This window comes from Triticum dicoccoides, chromosome 4B (genome assembly GCF_002162155.2).
Source record: "Triticum dicoccoides isolate Atlit2015 ecotype Zavitan chromosome 4B, WEW_v2.0, whole genome shotgun sequence".
Lineage (NCBI taxonomy): Eukaryota > Viridiplantae > Streptophyta > Magnoliopsida > Poales > Poaceae > Triticum > Triticum dicoccoides.
The window spans coordinates 560,745,846-560,767,155 of record NC_041387.1 but is presented as its reverse complement, the minus strand read 5'-3'; the positions used below and the strand labels follow the sequence as shown (position 1 = coordinate 560,767,155).

The window sequence follows — 21,310 nt, the reverse complement described above, 5'->3', positions numbered from 1 at the left end:
ATTATGTCATGCTATCCGTTTTAGTTAAACAATATACATGTCAATTATTTCATGCCCTCTTTTTTCCACACTATCTATTGCATCTGTCTCTCATACAATGTTTGTACATTCAACTATGTTTCCTGTTTATCAGCCATTTGAATTGGAGCGGGTGATGCCAGTATCTAGCAGACTAAAAACATGGTCTTCAAATAAAATAGTGCTACCTCTTGGTGGAGATAGCACCCCTGTTGTACATGCACAAGAACCAGCCCTGCCACACATAACCCAAACTCTCGCAGATTGTACCCCTACTGCGATGGACAGAGAACCAACTTCACCCAATCTAACCCCAACCCCAGTCGATAGTAACCCAGTTCCTATTGACACAGCACCATCTCCACCACAGAGCTCCCAAACAAGAGCAGTTAGTAAGGAAGCTCCAGTGCCCAAAGGGCCAGTACTATCACGGTGAACCCCAAATCCACCAGTTAGTACGCCTATTCCTGTGGAGGAAGCACAACCAGCTAGTCGTAGTTTAGCATCTATCGCATTTGATGTTGTTAAATCGTATGTGCGTATCTTCCCATCTTGGAAATATTATACTGAAGATGAAGGAAAATGCCAGTTGCAGGTGTTTGTCCAGGAGTTATGTGTAAGTAATGTTATTCATGGCAATTACTTTGCTTCGTCCCATACATCCTACCTCCATGATGGTTATAATACAGCAAATTTTCCCATTTTTCTCTATAGAGAAGGACCGATTTGGAAACTCAAGATGAGGTAACCTGTGCTAATACCTCTTCTATCTTCAAGAATGGTTGGTGGCAGTATCGGAATTACCTGAAGAAAACGTACTTCACCGGCAAAGAAACTCATCAAATTACCTTACGTTCTCCTGAGACACATTTACTGGACAATGACTAGGAACGCCTAGTTCTGTACTGGTCCCAAACCAAGAATGTGGTAAGGTCTATGAGCTCATTTTCTATTTTTAAGTATTACATTCTTTCGTCTTACTGTACTCTGTTCATGTAGAACAAGTGCCTAAACCTGAAAAACAACTATTCTAATTTAAGATTGCATTGCTATCATAGTTCAAAAAAGCGCTAGGCGTTAATTCTGCGTTTTGCCACCGCCTTGCTCTTTACTGACCAAAGCGCATGCTTATGCGAAGTTATGCACAGATTATGCGTAGTTATGTGCAATGCATTTTGCCAACGCCTAGAGCCTAGGCGCGCTTAAGCGCTCGCTTAGGCGCGCCTTTTTTAACTCATACAAACTTATTTTTAAATTGATTTGCACTTGTATCACTGTATTTACTCATACAAACTTATTTTTAAATTGAAGGATCCAATCGAAACTCCAGTGCAAAGCAGGTATGTTCACGCATGTTTCTTTAACAGGTTTGCTCTTATCGATAGCTCTGTTGATTTCAATTTCAATTGTGTATACAGTTGACTTTCATATCATGCACATTACTAGCATCAGCATAGGGCCAATAGTGTTGTTGTACATGTAGACCTGTGGTACCCATCTGAAATCTTGTTGTGCCGTGTAGTTTCCCACGCTTTGTATTCTTTCACAGCTGGTTTGTCTTGAACTGATATGATTTGAACCGTGTCTCTATTTTGATTTGAACCGTATTCTTTCACTGCTGGTTTGATGCTTTTATTATGTACTAGTATTTAGCAATAGAAGTCTTGGTAGTTTAATCCTGTCCACCTTACTACTGAACTGGTTCACCGAAATGAGTTTCATGTACTAGTACATGCTAAACTTGTTATGTGTCTGCTTGTTTCTTCTTTTAGAATGCTGAGAGAATATTGGGGAAGAGTGACTTATTAAGAAATGGTAAAGGAAGTAATGCAGATAAGGTTCAGGATAGTGACAACATCCTTGTTGGTCTCCAACAAAGCTGATAAAACAGCTAAGGAAGACTATCTTGAAGACAGCGAGACAACCCCAAAGTCCTGTCGTGGTTTAGTGTTCGAGTTACTGGCCACTACCGCTTGCACAAGCTATTCAAACTCACTGTCTGAATCAGTTCGGTTTCTTGAGTCTCAACTACAAGCTGAAAGACATCGAGCAGCTGTGCTGCGACAAGAAGCGAAAGGACTGCGGAAGTCCCTGGAGCATTCAAATGCACACTTTCTGGTGCAACAGAAAGCGTTCAAGGATTTTAGCGCCAAACAGGACAAAGCTAATCAGCTTACTAAGCTTATTGCTAGCATGGTGGATACCCAGGATAACGTTTCTTGAGCTCTTCTGAAGTTGTTGTAGTTATGCTCTTGTTTTGTTGCCGCGTTTATTTGCACTGGTGGCCAATTTTGACGGCCAGTGTATGTAATGTGCTGCTTTTTCCCTATATTTGCACTGGTGGCGAACTTTGATGCCTAGTGGATGTAATATGTGTAATAGGGGTAATAGGCTAGCATTAATTGCTTGCTTATTTATTTCCTTATTGTCTTGTTTAGTTGTTTGCTTGTAGTCACTGTAGTTCTTTTTCCGTTTTTTTCTAGTGGCCACAATAGACTATTTTTGGTAACTAGTCCAAAATAATCATGGCAACACACGAACTGTTGTAACCATGGGCCTCCTGCTGGCCGTATGATCCATGGGCCATCGTTCGGCCGTAGGATCCATTGGCCTTCTATACGGGCCGTAGGATCCATCAGCCTTCTATACGGGCCTTAGGGTCCATGGGCCTTCAACGGGCCGTAGGGTCCATGGGCCTTCTACGGGTCGTATGATCCATGGGCCTTCTACGGGCCATACTATCCATGGTCCTCATACGGGCCGTAGGGTCCATGGGCCTTCTACAGGGCGTATCATCATTTCGCCAATCATGGGTCGTACTATTCGTGGACCATAATGGGCCGTTAATAGGCCATATTTGATAACTCTATGAAAACAGCCCAACGGGTTTTTTTTGACATGAAAACGACCCAACGTACTAACGGTCCGCAAACGGGCCGACTGTAAGGATGGGCTGAATTTGGCCCACAAGCAGAAAATGACAGTAACAGGACGTATGTAACCGAATGCTGCAAATGAGCCCAAGAATCAATGGGCCCTGAGAAGGCCGAAAGATAACTTGGGATGGAAATGGCCCAATGGAATAACGGGCCGTTAATGGGTATAAAGTGATTCACTGTTCATTACGGTCCAGTTTCACCACGGGCCATTAATGGGCCAAGAGTTACAAAGGTCCTCATATGGGCCGAAAGAAGTCATGGGCCACACATGGGCTGGAAGTTAAAACGGGTTGAATCATATTGGACGGCCCAGATGACGCTACTGGGCCTAATTCGGATAGGGCGTAACGGGCCCTGGGTTAGCGGGCTGTAAATGGCTATATGCGAACAGGACATTAACAGGATTCCCGTGGGCCAGCCCACCACCTTTTGACCAAGTCAAATGGGCCGGCCTTTTCACAGGAATGGGCCTCTGTTGGGCCGTGCCACGTGTCGCCGTATCATAGGTGCCTTCGGTCTAATGAGCGGATGACATCTGTCCCAACGGTGAGCCGACACATGTTTCCTCCAGCCAATGATGATTTTACACGTGGAAAATCCCCATTGGTTGAGGCTATTAACGGGTTATCGGATCCAAAACCCGACCCGATAGCTTAAAGCCGTGCTGTTACGGTGGATGCCTGTGACACCCCAAAATTTTTAACCTTATTTTATTAATTAAAATTTTGCCAGGAAACTTAAACTTTTGTTTTCTGGATTTTCTTTTGATTTCAGAACCTTTCTGTTCTTTATTTTATGGAGTTTTTACCCCAAGTGAAAGCTTCCCAATTTTTTTGGACTTGTTTACCCTCTCAAGAAAAACACTTCTATTATCAGTGGATTTATTTGCAAAAAATTTGCTCTCTGAGCTTTATTCCTTAAAATAGTTTCTCATCAGTTTTGAAGCCATTTTTGAACTACAACCATAGGATAAATTTATTTAAATATCACACCAAAAATTGGGGATGACCTATGATGTTTTTAAATCACTTTTATGCAAAAATATGTTTTATTCATTGGAGATTTTGAGCTCCACACCAAGTTTTAAAATCTGGTCCAATGGGCAATTTTGCACTACAACCTATTTAAATATTTCTTTAAAACTTCCACAAAAATTATGGGATGTGAATAGGAGTATATTATTCAACTTTATGAAAAAACCGAGTTATGTCCTTTGAAAAATTTGAGTAAATCTACCTCATTTTCATTCTGGCCCAGTTGGGTGTTTTCTACTGCACCCCTAATTATTTGTGCTCTAGTAAACATGAGCTTTCTCCTACTTGTATTACACCTTACCAAACCCTTAAGTCTAGGAGGTTGGACTCTTTGGAGCAATTTTGTTGCATGATATTATGCCCTTTTCCTTCTGTCCAGAACTGGAGTTTTGCAAAACTTGCACTAACAAGTTTCTGTTTTTGCCAAACTAACATTGCCACCCCCTCTATCACCTAAAGAGACCCTGGTCTGGAGACTTTGGCCACCCCAAGAGTTGCCTAAGAGCTCCTGACATTATGTCGAACACCTTGAGTTCATGAACAGAATTGACATGCTCATGAGTTTGCATTAAAGACTTGCCACAGCAGCCAAACGAGCATGTCCACTCGCATCCCAGCTACCACTAGCCTAGATCTGTTGGTCACCAGCCCCTCCTATGCCCTCTAGCACACGCTGGCATTTCGGCAAACAAATAGCGTGCGTGCTCTGGGCGCGCCCAGAGCACACGTTTTGCATGCGCGTGCACTGAGCCGCCGTGTCTCGCTGCCGCCCACCCCACGCCCGTTCTGGCCCTTGGCCAACCGCAGCCAGCACGCCCCGTCTCCTCCTGCACCGTAGAGCCACCCTGACCACCCCTGGCACCCCACAGCGCCACCGTCAGGTCGGCCGTGGCGGCTAGCTGACGGCCGCAGCAGGCCCCGGCCGTGTCGGCGCCGCCCGAGCCACACCAACGTGTCAGCTCGCCCGTGGAACAGTCCGAGCTCATCCACAGCTTGTCCGCAAGCGCCCGTCACCGCCACGATGCCCTGCAATCTACAGAACGGCGGTCGCCGGCATCCTTATCCACCGCCGCGGATCCGACCTTGTTGTGCTATAAAAGGAGGCCCCGGACTCGTCCGGACACTCAGGCGACCTCAGGCCACCCCCATAGCATCCCCACAGCCACCAATCTTCGGGGGGAAGCCGTCTTCCCCGACTCCGGCCGGTTCAACCGCCACCACGCCCCAGCGTCATGCGTCGCAACCAGGGCCTTCCCTGCCCATCCAGCGCCACCAATCTATCCCTCTCAACCTTGCGGAGCCGCCCAGCCTCCCAAACACGGTCGGGAACCACGTAGCCCGAGCCCCTAAATACACCCGAACCTACCTCCGCCGTGGAGCTCGCCGCCAGCGACTCCCTCTGTCCCCGCCAGCCTAGCAACCACCGGGAGGACCGTCCTAGACCCGCAGATCCATCCCTGCCCTCGGATGCCCTCGAGGAGCCGTCGTTCGCCGGCGAGGATTGCCGGAGCTTCGCCTCCGTTCGGCCAAAGGAGAGGGAAGGCGGGGAGACTAGTCAAACCTAACCAGTGGCCCCCCCCGGACCAACTGTCAGTGACTCACGCCGGTCCATGCTGGATAAGTAAAGGCGTAAAAGCAAAGTACGCCTTCGACGTGTTCAATTTCGAAACGTTTTCTTTTCTTTTTCTGTTTTATTTAAGAACCAAAAATTTGACTAAACTTTGACTGGCTATATCTTTTTAAATAAAACTCCAAATGAGTAGATTCTTTTTCCTACCTCCCTAAAATTTAGTCTAGTTTATTTTAAGATTTATTTGGAAATTTCCAGACAACTTTTTTGCACTGTTTTGAAACTATATATTAATTTGAATAATTTCAAAAATAGGTTTTCAAGAAGAAGTCAACTTTCAAAAGGGCACACCCCACTTGCATACTCTTGAAGGCAAGCATTCTGAAGTTGGGCATAATTTTGTGTGTGTTGTGTGACACGGTTACAATACCACCTCGACACGGAGTGTCCGTTATTTTATGTGATGATATGTTCAACTCATGAGTGCATATTAATGATCTCATGCATATTGGAGATTTCCTTGCTGTTGGAAATGGTCATGCTTGTGACAGTAATCAACCTCGTATGCTTTTCGTGCCTGCCTGAAGGAAGCCGGGAAAGTCTCTGTCTTGGGTAGACCTGAGCTTTGTCCCTAGTTCCTCGTCGAGACGAGTGTGTCCGGTATGGCATGATGGGGAATGATGAGTGGTGATTCTGTCTGTTGGATGAAATATATTCGTTATGCTAATCATGCAGGGAATACATAAACCTCCTGAGTCGACCATAGATCGAGTCTTGTTCCGGTAACCCCCACACTTGTTTCGTACTACCACTTGTCCCTGCCATAGGTAGGGTACGGTTCAGTAAGTTGTCAACCCCTTTCTAGCACAAACCGTACAGAGGGGCCGGGATGAGGGTTCCATGGCCATGGATTAAAGCCAGTCATTCGGTCAGGGGGCATGGGTGTTTCGGTTGTAGTCGAGGGGGTAGCTCCCCCAGTTTGCGCACGGTATAAATTTTGTGATCCCATGCTAATCGAGGTTGTAGCCTCCCCACTTAGAGCTTTGCCTAACTAGTGTCGTGGGTGATTCCAGACTCCGGTAAGTTAAGCTGGTGTGTGCAGGTCAGGTGTGTTTTCAATTGAAAGACCGTAGACAGAATTAGTCCCAATGGACTAAAGGAATCCGTTACTTGTGGGTAAGGAGTACACCCTCTGCAGAGATTAAATCTATTCGAATAGCCGTGTCCATGGTTAAGGACTACAGTCTGGGTTGGGTCAAGTGTCGGTCTTAGTGTCGGTCTTCGGATGAGAAACTACTAAACAAGAACATGGATCATGACGTGTGACTTATGATGATTATGATTATTATTATTATGGACTAACCCTTTATGTTAATTGGAGTATTGGGTATCCCTGGGACGGTTCTACCTCCTCGATATTCACTGTGATTGTTTTCTTATAAGCCCTTTATGTGGTGTCGCTGAGACGCCCGACTGTGGAATGCTTTGTTAATTGTTTACTCTTTAAGCCCTTTAGGTGATGTCGCCCAGACGCCCGACTGAGGCATGCTCGTTATTTATTATCCTTTCAAGGCGTCGCTTCAGACACCCGATCGGTGCATTCTATTACTACTCTGTAACTACATATTCATGTTGCATATAAATAACCTGCTTGCATGCGTCAGGGATTTTTATTTTATGACTGAGGTTGTGATCATAAAATATTTTAGAGCATGATTTGTTATATTATACCCGTGTTCATAATGTTTGCGAGTACATTCAAAGTACTCACTGGCTTGTCCCAGGCTATTGTCTTGGCCAGATTTTCTTGCATGGAGAGGAGCATTGCGATGATAGCCCCGGAACCTAAGCAACAGTGATAGCAGCCTCGCGAAGATAGGATTTAACCTGGTCAGCTGTTCCTGTTGGAAATGGAGTCCCATAACGCTGATGATCCACAAACCGCTTCCGCCATCAACCACTAGCAACCTTATGTTGTACTCATAGGCCAGAATGGTCTTGTACTACATATTATGTATTTTTGCTTGGAGTTTCTGTATCAAGTTGGTGCCTCATCAGCGAACAGTAATCCTGGGGCTGGTGAGCACAAAGGCCATTTTCTGGGAAATTAATACCCAGAAAACCGGTCGTGACAAACTTGGTATCAGAGCTAGGCTGACCATTGGCTAATCCTATCTTAGCCAGGTCGAAAAACCTAGGTAAACCAACCCACTAGACCTTAACCAAACCCCGGCCAAGCTTCTCGTGCAAGATAGCCATAAAGTGACCCCGACACTTTTGGCAGTCGCTGCCCAACCTATCAGCCTAACCTGTCGATCACGGGCCAGTGACCGACACCTAGATTGTCTCATTCGCAAGCGTGCGGAGGAAGACTCCATCCCCTTTTCCTATAAAAAGGACACGCTAGCCTCAACCCAGCACGGCACAGCCTCTTTCCAAACCAAGCCATAATGCCTGGCCCCGTCATGCACAATGAGACCACAGCGAACAACCTTGGAGGTTTTGTGACCGTGCTAGCAAACCTCACCCGCCGTGCCTTCGCGTTAGAAGAGCCCCCAGAATATGTGGTGTACCAAGGACCCATGGGCGGTGAGGGCCGTCAATTCTGGGCCACCATGCACATCTATGGTAGGGGCCTATCAACAGAACACCCCTACAGGTTCATCGGAAGGACAACTTCCTTTGAGCCGCAAGCCATCCAACTAGCTGCTCGAGAGGCTATAGTTTAACTCCGGCACTTGTTGCCCAGAGTTAACTGTCGCTCATTCTACTACTACCCGAGCCGTGATGGGTACGGTAGGCCACCCCAGGTTGCCAACGGAGATCACGAGACGGATCCTGCATTCTTGCATCTAGTACGCCATGTAAGTGCACTAGAGGATCTATTCGATCAGATCACCCTTGATCTGATCGCAGCTCGTGGAGAACTGATCCGCCGAGCCCCAGCAAGAAGAGAAGATGAGCCCGACGCTGACAACCCAGTCGTGTTGTTCGGACAACCGATCGAGACCTTGAGGTGAGCCCCAACCACCAACCAAGGTGCTTTGATGAACCCAGAAGTGCTTCGTCGCCTTTTGGAAGCACACTCCAACGGAATTGTGGCCAACAATCCCCGCGACGGTCATCATCGCTACCTCGACCCTGCAGCCCTTCAACCCCCTCCAGCTAACCCCAACGGTGAGGCCAATGGAGAAGCCTTGGCATCCACGAGGCACGCCCGCTTAGATATTAACAAGGTAGATTTGAGTCGCTCGAGTAGTACCGAGTCTTAGTATGTCCACGCCCGGTAATTATGTGATCCTGTATCGCCATAATTAAATGATGTTGCTTGTACGCCCCTATTTTAAATAGTAGCCACGCACGAGTATGTCGATGTGTGATTGCATTTTTAACCTTGGACGTAGCTGCCAAAAACCAACCTCGACGACACAAGGTTCGTACTATGAGTAAACTGTTTGGTTTCAACTAATAGGAATGATATTTTCGAAAACAACCCTTAACAAGTCTCGAGGACGAGATTTTTCTTAAGGGGGGTAGTGTTGTGACACCCCAAAATTTTTAACTTTGTTTTCTTAATTGAAATTTTGCCAGGAAACTTAAACTTTTGTTTTCTGGATTTTCTTTTGATTTCAGAACCTTTCTGTTCTTTATTTTAAGGAGTTTTTACCCCAAGTGAAAGCTTCCCAAATTTTTTTTGGACTTGTTTACCCTCTCATGAAAAACACTTCTATTATCAGTGGATTTATTTGCAAAAATTTTGCTCTCTGAGCTTTATTCCTTAAAATGGTTTTTCATTAGTTTTGAAGCCTTTTTTGAACTACAACCATTGGATAAATTTATTTAAAAATCACACCAAAATTTGGGGATGACCTATGATGTTTTTATATCACTTTTATGCAAAAATATGTTTTGTTCATTGGAGATTTGAGCTCTACACCAAGTTTTCAAAACTGGTCCAGTGGGCAATTTTGCACTACAACCTATTTAAATATTTCTTTAAAACTTCCACCAAAATTATGGGATGTCAATAGGAGTATATTATTCAACTTTATGCAAAAACCCAGTTATGCCCTTTGAAAATTTTGAGTAAATCAACCTCATTTTCATTCTGGCCCAGTTGGGTGTTTTCTACTACACCCCTAATTATTTGTGCTATAGTAACCATGAGCTTTCTCCTGCTTGTATTACACCTAAACCAAAACCCTTAAGTCCAGGAGGTTGGACTCATTGGAGCAATTTTGTTGCATGATATTATGCCCTTTTCCTTCTGTCCAGAACTAGGGTTTTGCAAAACTTGCACTAACAAGTTTCTGTTTTTGCCAAACTAACATTGCCACCCCCTCTATCACCTAAAGAGACCCTGGTCTGGAGACTTTGGCCACCCCAAGAGTTGCCTAAGGGTTCCTGACATTCTGACGAACACCTTGAGTTCATGAACAGAATTGACATGCTCATGAGTTTGCATTGCAGACTTGCCACAGCAGCCAAACGAGCATGTCCATTGGCATCCCAACTACCACTAGCCTAGATCTGTTGGTCACCAGCCCCTCCTATGCCCTCTAGCACACACTGTCATTTCGGCAAACACCTAGCGTGCGTGCTCTGGGCGCGCCTAGAGCGCACGTTTTGCACGCGCGTGCACCGAGCTGCCGCGTCTCGCTGCCGCCCACCCCGTGCCCGTTCTGGCCCTTGGCCAACCGCAGCCAGCACGCCCCGTCTCCTCCTGCAACACAGAGCCACCCCGACTACCCCTGGCACCCCACAGCGCCACCGTCAGGTCGGCCGTGGCGGCTAGCTGACGGCTGCAGCAGACCCCGGCCGTGTCGGCGCCGCCCGAGCCACACCAACACGCCAGCTCGCCCGTGGAGCAGTCCGAGCTCATCCACAGCTTGTCCGCAAGCGCCCGTCGCCGCCACGATGCCCTGCAAGATACAGAACGGTGGTCGCCAGCATCCTTATCCACCGCCACGGAACCGGCCTCGTTGTGCTATAAAAGGAGGCCCCGGACTCATCCAGACACTCAGGCGACCTCAGGCCACCCCCATAGCATCCCCACAGCCAGCAATCGTCGGGGGGAAGCCGTCTTCCCCGACTCTGGCCGGTTCGGCCGCCGCCACGCCCCAGCGTCATGCATCGCAACCAGGGCCTTCCCTGCCCATCCAGCGCAACCAATCTACCCCTCTCAACCCTACGGAGCCGCCCAGCCTCCCAAACACGGTCGGGAACCACCGTAGCCCGAGCCCCTAAATACACCCGAAGCTACCTCCGCCGTGGAGCTCGCCGCCGGTGACTCCCTCCATCCCCGCCAGCCTAGCAACCACCGGGAGTACCGCCCTAGACCCGCGGATCCATCCCTGCCCTCGGATACCCTCGAGGAGCCGTCGTTCGCCGGCGAGGATCGCCGGAGCTCCGCCTCCATTCGGCCAAAGGAGAGGGAAGGCGGGGAGACTAGTCAAACGTGACTAGTGGGCCCCCCGGAACCAATGTCGATGACTCACGCCGGTCCATGCTGGATAAGCGAAGGCGTAAAAGCAAAGTACGCCTTTGACGTGTTCAATTTTGAAACATTTTATTTTCTTTTTCTGTTTTACTTAAAAACCAGAAACTCCAAATGAGTTGACTCTTTTTCCTACCTCCCTCAAATTTAGTCTAGTTTATTTTAAGATTTATTTGGAAATTTCCAGACAACTTTTTTGCACTGTTTTGAAACTACATATTAATTTGAATAATTTCAAAAATAGGTTTTCAAGAAGAAGTCAACTTTCAAAAGGGCACACCCCACTTGCATACTCTTGAAGGCAAGCATTCTGAACTCGGGCATAAATTTGTGTGTGTTGTCTGACACGGTTACAATACCACCTCGACACGGAGTGTCCGTTATTTTATGTGATGATATGTTCAAACTCATGAGTGCATATTAATGATCTCATGCATATTGGAGATTTCTTTGCTGTTGGAAATGGTCATGCTTGTGATAGTAATCATCCTCGTATGCTTTTCGTGCCTGCCAGAAGGAAGTCGGGAAAGTCTCTGTCTTGGGTAGACATGAGCTTTGTCCCTAGTTCCTCGTCAAGACGAGTGTGTCCGGTATGGCATGATGGGGTATGATGAGTGGTGATTCTGTCTGTTGGATGAAATATATTCGTTATGCTAATCATGCAGGGAATACTTAAACCTCCTGAGTCGACCATAGATCGAGTCTTGTTCCGGTAACCCCCACACTTGTTTCGTACTACCACTTGTCCCTGCCATAGGTATGGTACGGTTCAGTAAGTCGTCAACCCCTTTCTAGAACACACGGTACAGAGGGGCCGGGATGAGGGTTCCATGGCCATGTATTAAAGCCAGTCATCCGGTGAGGGGGCATGGGTGTTTCGGTTGTAGCCGAGGGGGTAGCTCCCCCAGTGTGCGCGCGGTATAAATTTTGTGATCCGATGCAAATTGAGGTTGTAGCCTCCCCACTTAGAGCTTTGCCTAACTAGTGTCGTGGGTGATTCCAGACTCCGGTAAGCTGGTGTGTGCAGGTCAGGTGTGTTTTCAATTGAAAGACTGTAGATGGAATTAGTCCCAATGGACTAAAGGAATCCGTTACTCATGGGTAAAGAGTACACCCTCTGCAGAGATTAAATCTATTCGAATAGCCGTGTCCATGGTTAAGGACTACAGTCTGGGTTGGGTCAAGTGTCGGTCTTAGTGTCGGTCTTCGGAGGAGAAACTACTAAACCAGAACATGGATCATGACGTGTGACTTATGATGATTATGATTTTTATTATTACAGACTAACCCTTTATGTTATTTGGAGTATTGAGTATCCCTGGGACGGTTCTACCTCCTGGATATTCACTGTGATTGTTTTGTTATAAGCCCTTTATGTGGTGTTGCTGAGACGCCCGACTGTGGCATGCTTTGTTAATTATTTACTCTATAAGCCCTTTAGGTGGTGTCGCCCAGACGCCCGACGGAGGCATCATCGTTATTTATTATCCTTTCGAGGCGTCGCTTCAGACACCCGGTCGGTGCATTTTATTACTACTCTATTACTACATATTCATGTTGCATATAAATAACCTTCTTGCATGCATCAGGGATTTTTATTTTATGACTGAGGTTGTGATCATAAAATATTTTAGAGCACGATTTGTTATATTATACCCGTGTTCATAATGTTTGCGAGTACATTCAAAGTACTCACTGGCTTGTCCCTGGCTATTGTCTTGGCCAGATTTTCTTGCATGGAGAGGAGCATTGCGATGACAGCCCCGGAACCTAAGCAACGGTCACTACAAGAAATATGTCAACTAGTGACCTTCTGTCAGTGACCCTGGAACAATTGGTCATAGATCTATGAACATTTTAGACAAATTGGTCAAAAGCTGTTCGGGGGGCTCCAAACCCTAAACCATTGCGACCATTTTGGTCAGAAAGGTCGTAATTTCCTTACACGAAATGGTCACAAAGCAAACAGTGCTAGTCTGCTGCCTTATTTCTAGTTGTTAATGACCAATATAGGTGGTCATAGCCTTGTAGATTGTGGTGGGTTGTGATGACTAGGTGCCACCTCATCAGTTTTGCCTATGTATCATGTCCATGTGGCAGTTTTTGCCCTAGGTTGTGAAGCAACCTATATTTCTGTTATTCCAAAAATTCCCAAAAAATTCTCATAAATGTTTTGGATCATATCTTCATCAAATATGTCAAAAAGATTCCTTGCCTAGTTCAAAAATAATTCAAAAATATTCATTTTCCTATTCTGCTTAGAGCAGCACTGTGTGAAGGAAGTACCACTTTGGCATGTCCAAATGGTATCCATTTTCTACAGTGCTTTCCTATGCCCAAATAACCATCCTGCACCAAATGCCAGCTCAATCCATTCATTATTTTGAGCCCAGCTTCAACATTCGTATTTATGTCCAGTGTGGTACTTTGTAAAGTAAGTACCACCTAGGCTCCTCCTTTTGAGGTGAAAATTTGTGAAGACGGTCTTCTTAGTAACTGATCATCCTTAGCCAAAACTAACGCCCATTAGCCATGTGCATTTCCCGTACCGCAAATCAAACATTTGGCTGCTTATTCATGTTTGAGCATCGATCGGTCTGCTCGTGAGAATCTTATGTTGTGATTTTCTTCCTAGAACCTAACTGGGGAGTGCCCAACCCATTAGACATGCCTAGGCCGCGCAGAACACATGGCAATGCCATGGTCACATGTCGGGCATGCGAGCTTACGCGCTCTAGAGTTGGGGCCCTTGGCTACCGTCCAAACATCAATGTCTCACCATAAAACCATGTATTTCTGATTAATAGTTACTTGTTTACCTAGAAATGATTTTTGTAAAAAATAAATAGCAAACTATGAGGCAACTGCAGTTCAAATTTGACCCGCTTCCACCTGAATCAGCGACAATTTGTCTTTTTCACCAGAGGTGGATCAAAACTTTTTACACCCAACCATTTTGTCAATTGTGCATTAAACATGGCCGAGTATTTTATAAAATTGATTTGGTCCATTTTTGCAACAATTATTTGGTAGTTCCTTCACAAAAAAACCTCATTTCGGGCACTCAAAAAATGGAAAATGAATTTTCCGTGCAAAGAAAATGGAAACTCCCTTAGGCAACATTGTTTGGAATTCCAAGATGCACCCTTGTGCACAATATAATATCATTTGAACAAACTATGCCATGAATGTGGCCATAAGATTAATCATTTGGCTTGAAAGCCATGAATCTTCACACTTGATAGCTCATTTCCGAGAACACTTTTTCAAAATAATTACCGTATTACAAGTTTATTATTTTTCCTGGAAACTTGGCCACATATAATGACACAATGCGAAGGTTTTTCAATTTTTTGATTTTTTTTGAATTTTTTATGCCCGTTTCAAAATGCGGTCAAAACGGCAGGCTTGACCGTTCCTAGCTAGTGGTTGAATCTTGGAAAACTTTTGGTGTTTCTATGATAAAATATATACATATGTACCTAGAAATGATTTTTGTAAAAAATAAATTGCAAACTATGAGGCAGCTGCAGTTCAAATTTGACCCGCTTCCACCTGAATCGGCGACAATTTGTCTTTTTCACCAGAGGTGGATCAAAACTTTTTACACCCAACCATTTTATCAATTGTGCATTGAACATGTCCTAGTGTTTTATAAAATTGATTTGATCCATTTTTGCAATAATCATTTGGTAGTTCCTTCACAAAAAAACCTCATTTCGGGCACTCGGAAAATGGAAAATGAATTTTCCGTGCAAAGAAAATGAAAACTCCCTTAGGCAACATTGTTTGGAATTCCAAGATGCACCCTTGTGCACAATATGATATCATTTGAACAAACTATGCCATGAATGTGGCCATAAGATTGATCATTTGGCTTGAAAGCCATGAATCTTCACACTTGATAGCTCATTTCCGAGAACACTTTTTTAAAATAAATTACCGTATTACAAGTTTATTATTTTTCCTGGAAACTTGGCCACATATAATGACACAATGCGAAGGTTTTCCAATTTTTTGATTTTTTTTGAATTTTTTATGCCCGTTTCAAAATGCGGTCAAAACGGCGGGCTTGACCGTTCCTAGCTAGTGGTTGAATCTTGGAAAAATTTTGGTGTTTCTATGATAAAATATATACTTATGTACCTAGAAATGATTTTTGTAAAAAATAAATAGCAAACTATGAGGCAGCTGCAGTTCAAATTTGACCCGCTTCCAACTGAATCGGCGACAATTTGTCTTTTTCACCAGAGGTGGATCAAAACTTTTTACACCCAACCATTTTGTCAATTGTGCATTAAACATGTCCTAGTATTTTATAAAATTGATTTGGTCCATTTTTGCAACAATTATTTGGTAGTTCCTTCACAAAAAAACCTCATTTCGGGCACTCGGAAAATGGAAAATGAATTTTTCGTGCAAAGAAAATGAAAACTCCCTTAGGCAACATTGTTTGGAATTCCAAGATGCTCCCTTGTGCACAATATGAGATCATTTGAACAAACTATGCCACGAATCTGGCCATAAGATTGATCATTTGGCTTGAAAGCCATGAATCTTCACATTTGATAGCTCATTTCCGAGAACACTTTTTAAAAATAATTACCGTATTACAAGTTTATTATTTTTCCTGGAAACTTGGTCACATATAATGACACAATGCGAAGGTTTTCCAAATTTTTGATTTTTTTGAATTTTTTATGCCCGTTTAAAAATGCGGTCAAAATGACGGGCTTGACCGTTCCTAGCTAGTGGTTGAATCTTGGAAACCTTTTGGTGTTTCTATGATAAAATATATACTTATGTACCTAGAAATGATTTTTGTAAAAAATAAATAGCATACTATGAGGCAGCTACAGTTCAAATTTCACCCGCTTCCATCTGGATCAGCGGAAATTTGTCTTTTTTACCAGATGTGGATAAAATCTTTTGACACCCAACTATTTGGTCATTTGTGCATTAAATATGGCCTAATAGTTTATAAAATTGATTTCATACAATTTTGCAATAAATATATTGTTGGTCCTTCACAAAAAAACTCATTTGGGGCACCCGAAATAGGGAAAATGTTTTTTTTGCAAAAAAACTCATTTCCGACGACACCTTTTTAAAGATATTTATCTTATTCCATGTTGTTATTTTTTTGAAAACTTGTTCATATTTTGGTGACACAATGAGAAGGTTTTCCATTTTTTTGAATTTCTTAGATCATAAAGTAGCTTAAATGATTTTAACACTTTATTTTAAGTCAACTACGACCAATTTAGATGGTCATAAAATCGTACTGCATTCTGATTGGTCTGTGGACATATCACCCGGATCGTGCATCCGACGGGGATCCAACGGCTGTCCTCGACCCATCCACACCAACCCCAAAACCCTAGATATGTTCTCCGGGTAAATTTCCATCCACCCCCGCCTCCTTTCTTTCCCTCGCTAGCTCCACCGATCTAGATCCCTCCCCTCCTCCACTCCTCTCCCCGATATAGATCCTTCCGCCGCCGCCCCGTCCTCCCCTTCCTTTCGTCGCCCACCTCTCCCCTCGCCTCCGCCACCCACCTCTCCCCCTCCCACATCGCCGCCGCTGCCACACACTGCCAATCCCCTCACTCCACCACGCCTTCTTCCTGTCCCGATTGTCGGATGGGCATCGACACGGCCAGCGTCAAGATGTCCATGAACCCCTTCTGCGAGATTGCCGTGGAGGAGGAGTTGCGGCTCCGCGAGGCCGGCGCCGCCTCCGAGGACATTGCCGCACAGTCAGTCCCGCGTAGGCCGCCGACATGCTCCGCACCACGCTCGCCATGGGTGCCGACCGCGCCGTCCACATCCTCCACAACCCCGGCCCCGCCCGCCCGCTCCTCCCGCTCGCCGTCGCCAAGATCCTCCGTGCCCTCGCGCTCCAGGAGACCCCCGGCCTCCTCATCCTCGGCAAGCAGGTTCTCAGATCGGCCTTGATTTAGTCAGTTTTTTGCCTCATCTTTCATGGTGTCTGACTTGCTTTGCTTCCTGCCTGCGCGTGCAGAATGCTCCCTCCAGGTGAAGTCGCCCACCGCAGCGCCAGGGGATTCGTCTCCGAGGACGAGTTCCTCTCCATCCCGGAGTTCTCCACCAACCGGCTCTCCCAAGTTCGTCCCTCCCCCTCCCCCTCCGTCTCTCGTCACCGAGGCAGGCAATTTTGTGCTCCTGCTTGCTTTGTCCCCGTCTTGCCCACCTCCAGATGACTCACTAACTGACTATAGTACCAATGCGTGCCTCTTGTTTTTATGCGATGTCCATGGATTACACACACATCACTTGCATCTACTACTGTTTTCCTAGTGGTATTGTTTACAGCTCTGTCCCCACTCAGCTTTTCCACTAATTAGGAAAAACTAATCAAGCATTATACCAATCACAGAACCAGTACGTAATCGATCGTCACAGGGAGTTTTACCATACATGTGGAACCTGAATATCTCTATGAAGCCAAGCACCTTCCACATCTTCTTGGAAAAAGCTCTGGCTATCTTTGATTGGGTACGAACGAAGTCATAGTTTTCAAAGAATGGTATAATGCATTTTGCCAAATATGTAACACTTATCATAGACCACAAAAATCTCCATATAGATCATTTCTACTGAAGATTTGCAGCCCGTTTTTCTTCCCCAGTAAAACTCGGTGTATCTGATTTGTACATATAGTGTAGTTTTTCCAGCAAAACACGACCTCCCTTGCAAATAACATAGCCAGTTGACTTTATTTACTCAGTTTGACTGTTTTAGTTATATTTAGGAGATTCAGCAGTGTCAACTATGGAGGTGAGACTGATTTTGAGCTTCCATTTCTTCTATTTGCAGAGGTTGCTACATATGGTTGATGGATTGAACTTCAAGGAATTTATTTCTTTTCTCTCTACCTTCAGCGCAAGGGCCAGCCTTCAGCAAAAGATTGAGTGTAATGCTCATCACGTTTCTTTTCCTCTTTTTGCTGTCTATCTTGAAAGGAGTGTATGTTGGTTTGGGTCTCTGTGATCCTGATGATGACTACTAATTTGCTGCTCCGGTGTTGATCTGGTTTATGTTTCATTGAGCAGTGATATTTAAGGTGTATGGCATTGATGGCAAGGGGAAAGTATCCTTCAAGGACCTGGGAGAGGTTTCACGGGACCTAACAGGCTCATCCATGTCAGAGAAACAAAGAGAGGTTCTGATTTGATCCAATCATATAGTTCATTGCATAGTACTACATTCACTTGCAAGTACACTTGCTAAATCAACAAGAACAAATGTGGCTCTTTCCTTGTTTCCTTTTCAGATAATTAGTACCCTGCCATCATAAACACATCAAGTGTGTATAACTTGTTTCCAAAGTGAAGGGAACCCTGACACTAAATTGTAGGTTTCTTCATTGCAGTAAATGTTCAGAGTAGCATGCTTCGCAGTGCAAATTCCTGTGTTGATATTTACTACTACATCTGTTCGTAAATATAAGACTTTTATTTATGAACAGAGGAGCATTAGCTAGGTGCATCTGAAAATGTTATTCCAATTTCCTCACAGAACCTGTACGCAATCAATCGGCATAGGGAGTTTTACCATGGTTGAACACATGTGGAACACATCAATACACCCACTGATTTTTTTCACTTGATACATGTGCTGCTCTTTTTATATCTATGTATGCATCTATCTATGTATCTATCTATTCCTACCAAGAAAATGGAAACAAACAGTGGAACACTACCTAATCTAGTCTTGTATAGTTTCAGGTGTATAAACTACAGACAGACTTGTATAGTTTCAGGTGTCCCCTCTTCATTCATTTCCTAATCTAGTGTATACAGACTTCTGTAGCTTGTATACTCTATTCTTTGCCAATACTCCATTTTTTCAGTGGAACATTATCTCTTTCTTGCACACCCTATTATTTTTACTAATTGTATAGTTTGATTGATATATGCTCTCTATGTCTGTATGGAACCTAAACAAACATGCCATACAAGGAAATGGAAGGCTTGTGTAGTTTCAACTGTTCGTTGCCAATGATTAATCATCTTGTTTGTTTTTTGGCTGCATCTGACATACATTCTTATGCCTGTTTACTCCAGGTCAGGCTCACGTTTCCCCTCCTGCCCGCCGACGCACTGCTTTTGCAAACAGAAATGAAGCGTCAATGATATGAACCACAACAACAATTGTCAGAGCGCCATGGACCCCAGAAGGGACGCAGCTGCTGGCTCTGCGCCAAAGAGAGCCATGCATGCGCCATTGGTTTTGTCGTCTACCGCTCCTCCCCGTGTTCCAGAGTACTCGCTTGTTGCTTCATTGAATTGCTTGGCTGGTGCTCGCAATTGCGTGGTTTGGTTTCGTTTGACTTAGCACTGAATCCCTCAATTTACCATTCAGTGAACAATCCTCTCATGGTATTTGTCTACACTAGATTACTCCTACTGTGATGATGATGTGTCTGATGATAGACACCTTGCAACTAGCCACACATGTACTGATAGTTTATTGTGATTATTACTGTACCATGAGTCATTCAACACTTGAAGGCACTGAACTACTATTCTGTATTTTATAATATGTTCCTGTTATGCATGACATAGGCTTGATGAAATCTTAGTCTTTTAATCACAATAACATGGCAGTAACATGTTATCACCCTGGATGAAGAAAATCATATGTAATGAGTTCTTTAATGTTAAATTACCTCAATTGTCAAGCACTGTTTGTTTTTGTATACATTTGCTGCTATCAATCGACTACAGTAGTCATTTGGATGCTTGGGGCTTGCATATATTCTACTGCACTTGAAACATCAAGACGTATTTTTCCTTGTTTTGGGAACAATTGGTGAACTTCACATTCCTGAATATATGCATTACTATTCGGTATAGGTCTAGGCTACTCTTCGTATTTTACAACTCCTTATCATGCCCCTCTAATATTTCTATAGGTGGCCATGAACTCAATAAATCATCAGGAAATGCCTTTGCTGCAGCTCACCTATGGCCTTGTTTGTCCTGCAGGTTAGTGAGCAACATTAGGAGGAGGAGCTCAAGCAGGACACCATGATGCACCACTGCAGCAGCAGGTAGCACGTCCATCTCCCTCTCCCTATGCTGCCAATCCTTTTTGTTTCTTTAAAACTAGGTCCAATCAGCACACAAATTGGCTGTTTATTCTATCAAAAATCAGTTTACAACTCTACAAAATTGTGTTGATGTTCATCAGTAGAGAGAGGGAGAGAAAAAAAGATACAATGGTTGATGTTTGTCAGCTAGTTAAACGGCTTGCTTTCTACTAATGGCCCATTAGGTAGAGTAGATATGCACCTGGTGGTGGTCATGGCCTTGCTGCTTCATCAGTTTTTTTCCTTTGGGCCATTAGCTAGCTATGCTATGCATGTGGTGGTTAATTTGTAAGAAAGTTCTGTACTTGTTTTTCATTTCCTTGCACTAGCCAAATTCATCCTTTTTTAATACTAGCACTAGCACATCATCAACGTACTAATACTTGTTAGATTTTGAGTATACCACTGCTGGTAAAACAACAACAACAACCAAGTTGCTGCACTCAATTAAATTAGCCTACTTCCTAATCTATTAATTGTTTCTCTTCCACTGTTTCGGTATCTCTTGGTTTGTAATGGTACAACAATATGTTGAATACACATCATGATATATACTTGATGAATATGCCTGCTGCATCTCAACTTGTGTATCTGTTTCAGTATCTCTTCCACTTTGTATCTGTTTTCTTGTATGAATGGGTATCTCATTTTAACTAGTTGAAGAACAAAAAGCATGGTACTAGCAAGATCAATTTGTGTTATCATTCATCTGTTGTAACACCAAGTTTGTTCTATTAACATGGCGTTGATTCTGTGCTGCAGATTTGGAAGCTGGGAATCTGGGGAATCTGGGGAATGCGAAGTTGAAGAGAGCTGGAGTATATAGACTGTGATTACCATTCTATTGTGTTATATTATGATGTAACATGATGATTCTGCTATTTTGTCTTTGTTGTATGATGTATCAAACTGATTCTGGCTGTTATGTGAAGTACTACGTGTGTTCTCTAACTGTTCCCATTTGAATGTTGGAGATTTATTTACTAGCAAATTGAAATTTAAAGAAAATGACCTTGACAATTGGGACCCACTTACTAGAAGAACCTAACAATTGGGACCATCCGAATAGTGGGCCCATCTTAAAAAAGAAGTACTTGAACTGCTCAGCCAAAATGGCCATGGTCCAAAAATAAA

At 44.2% G+C, this 21,310-nt stretch overlaps 1 protein-coding gene across 2 annotated transcripts; it reads left to right on the top strand.

Moving 5' to 3' along the window:
* Positions 1-16,478: 16,478 nt before the first annotated feature.
* On the top strand, positions 16,479-21,127 carry LOC119291457. 2 transcript variants are annotated; one of them, XM_037570212.1, is made up of 7 exons: positions 16,479-16,997; positions 17,084-17,186; positions 17,899-17,995; positions 18,135-18,244; positions 19,149-19,346; positions 20,073-20,137; positions 20,939-21,127. In XM_037570212.1, the coding sequence occupies exons 1-5, from the start codon at positions 16,702-16,704 to the stop codon at positions 19,215-19,217; spliced, it is 675 nt and encodes a 224-aa protein (XP_037426109.1). In that variant the 5' UTR covers positions 16,479-16,701; the 3' UTR covers positions 19,218-19,346; positions 20,073-20,137; positions 20,939-21,127. The 2 variants fall into 2 exon arrangements, with proteins under 2 accessions (XP_037426109.1, XP_037426107.1); XM_037570210.1 differs by having other exon boundaries at positions 19,149-20,137.
* Positions 21,128-21,310: the final 183 nt, after the last annotated feature.

What these genes read in the sequence shown, in the direction of transcription:
- LOC119291457 (XM_037570212.1), top strand. Translation starts at nt 16,702, where the DNA reads ATGGGCATCGACACGGCCAGCGTCAAGATGTCCATGAACCCCTTCTGC. An exon ending in TCCTCATCCTCGGCAAGCAG is followed by an intron (nt 16,998 to 17,083) that starts GTTCTCAGATCG and finishes CTGCGCGTGCAG; the next exon opens with AATGCTCCCTCCAGGTGAAG. An exon ending in TGTCAGAGAAACAAAGAGAG is followed by an intron (nt 18,245 to 19,148) that starts GTTCTGATTTGA and finishes TGTTTACTCCAG; the next exon opens with GTCAGGCTCACGTTTCCCCT.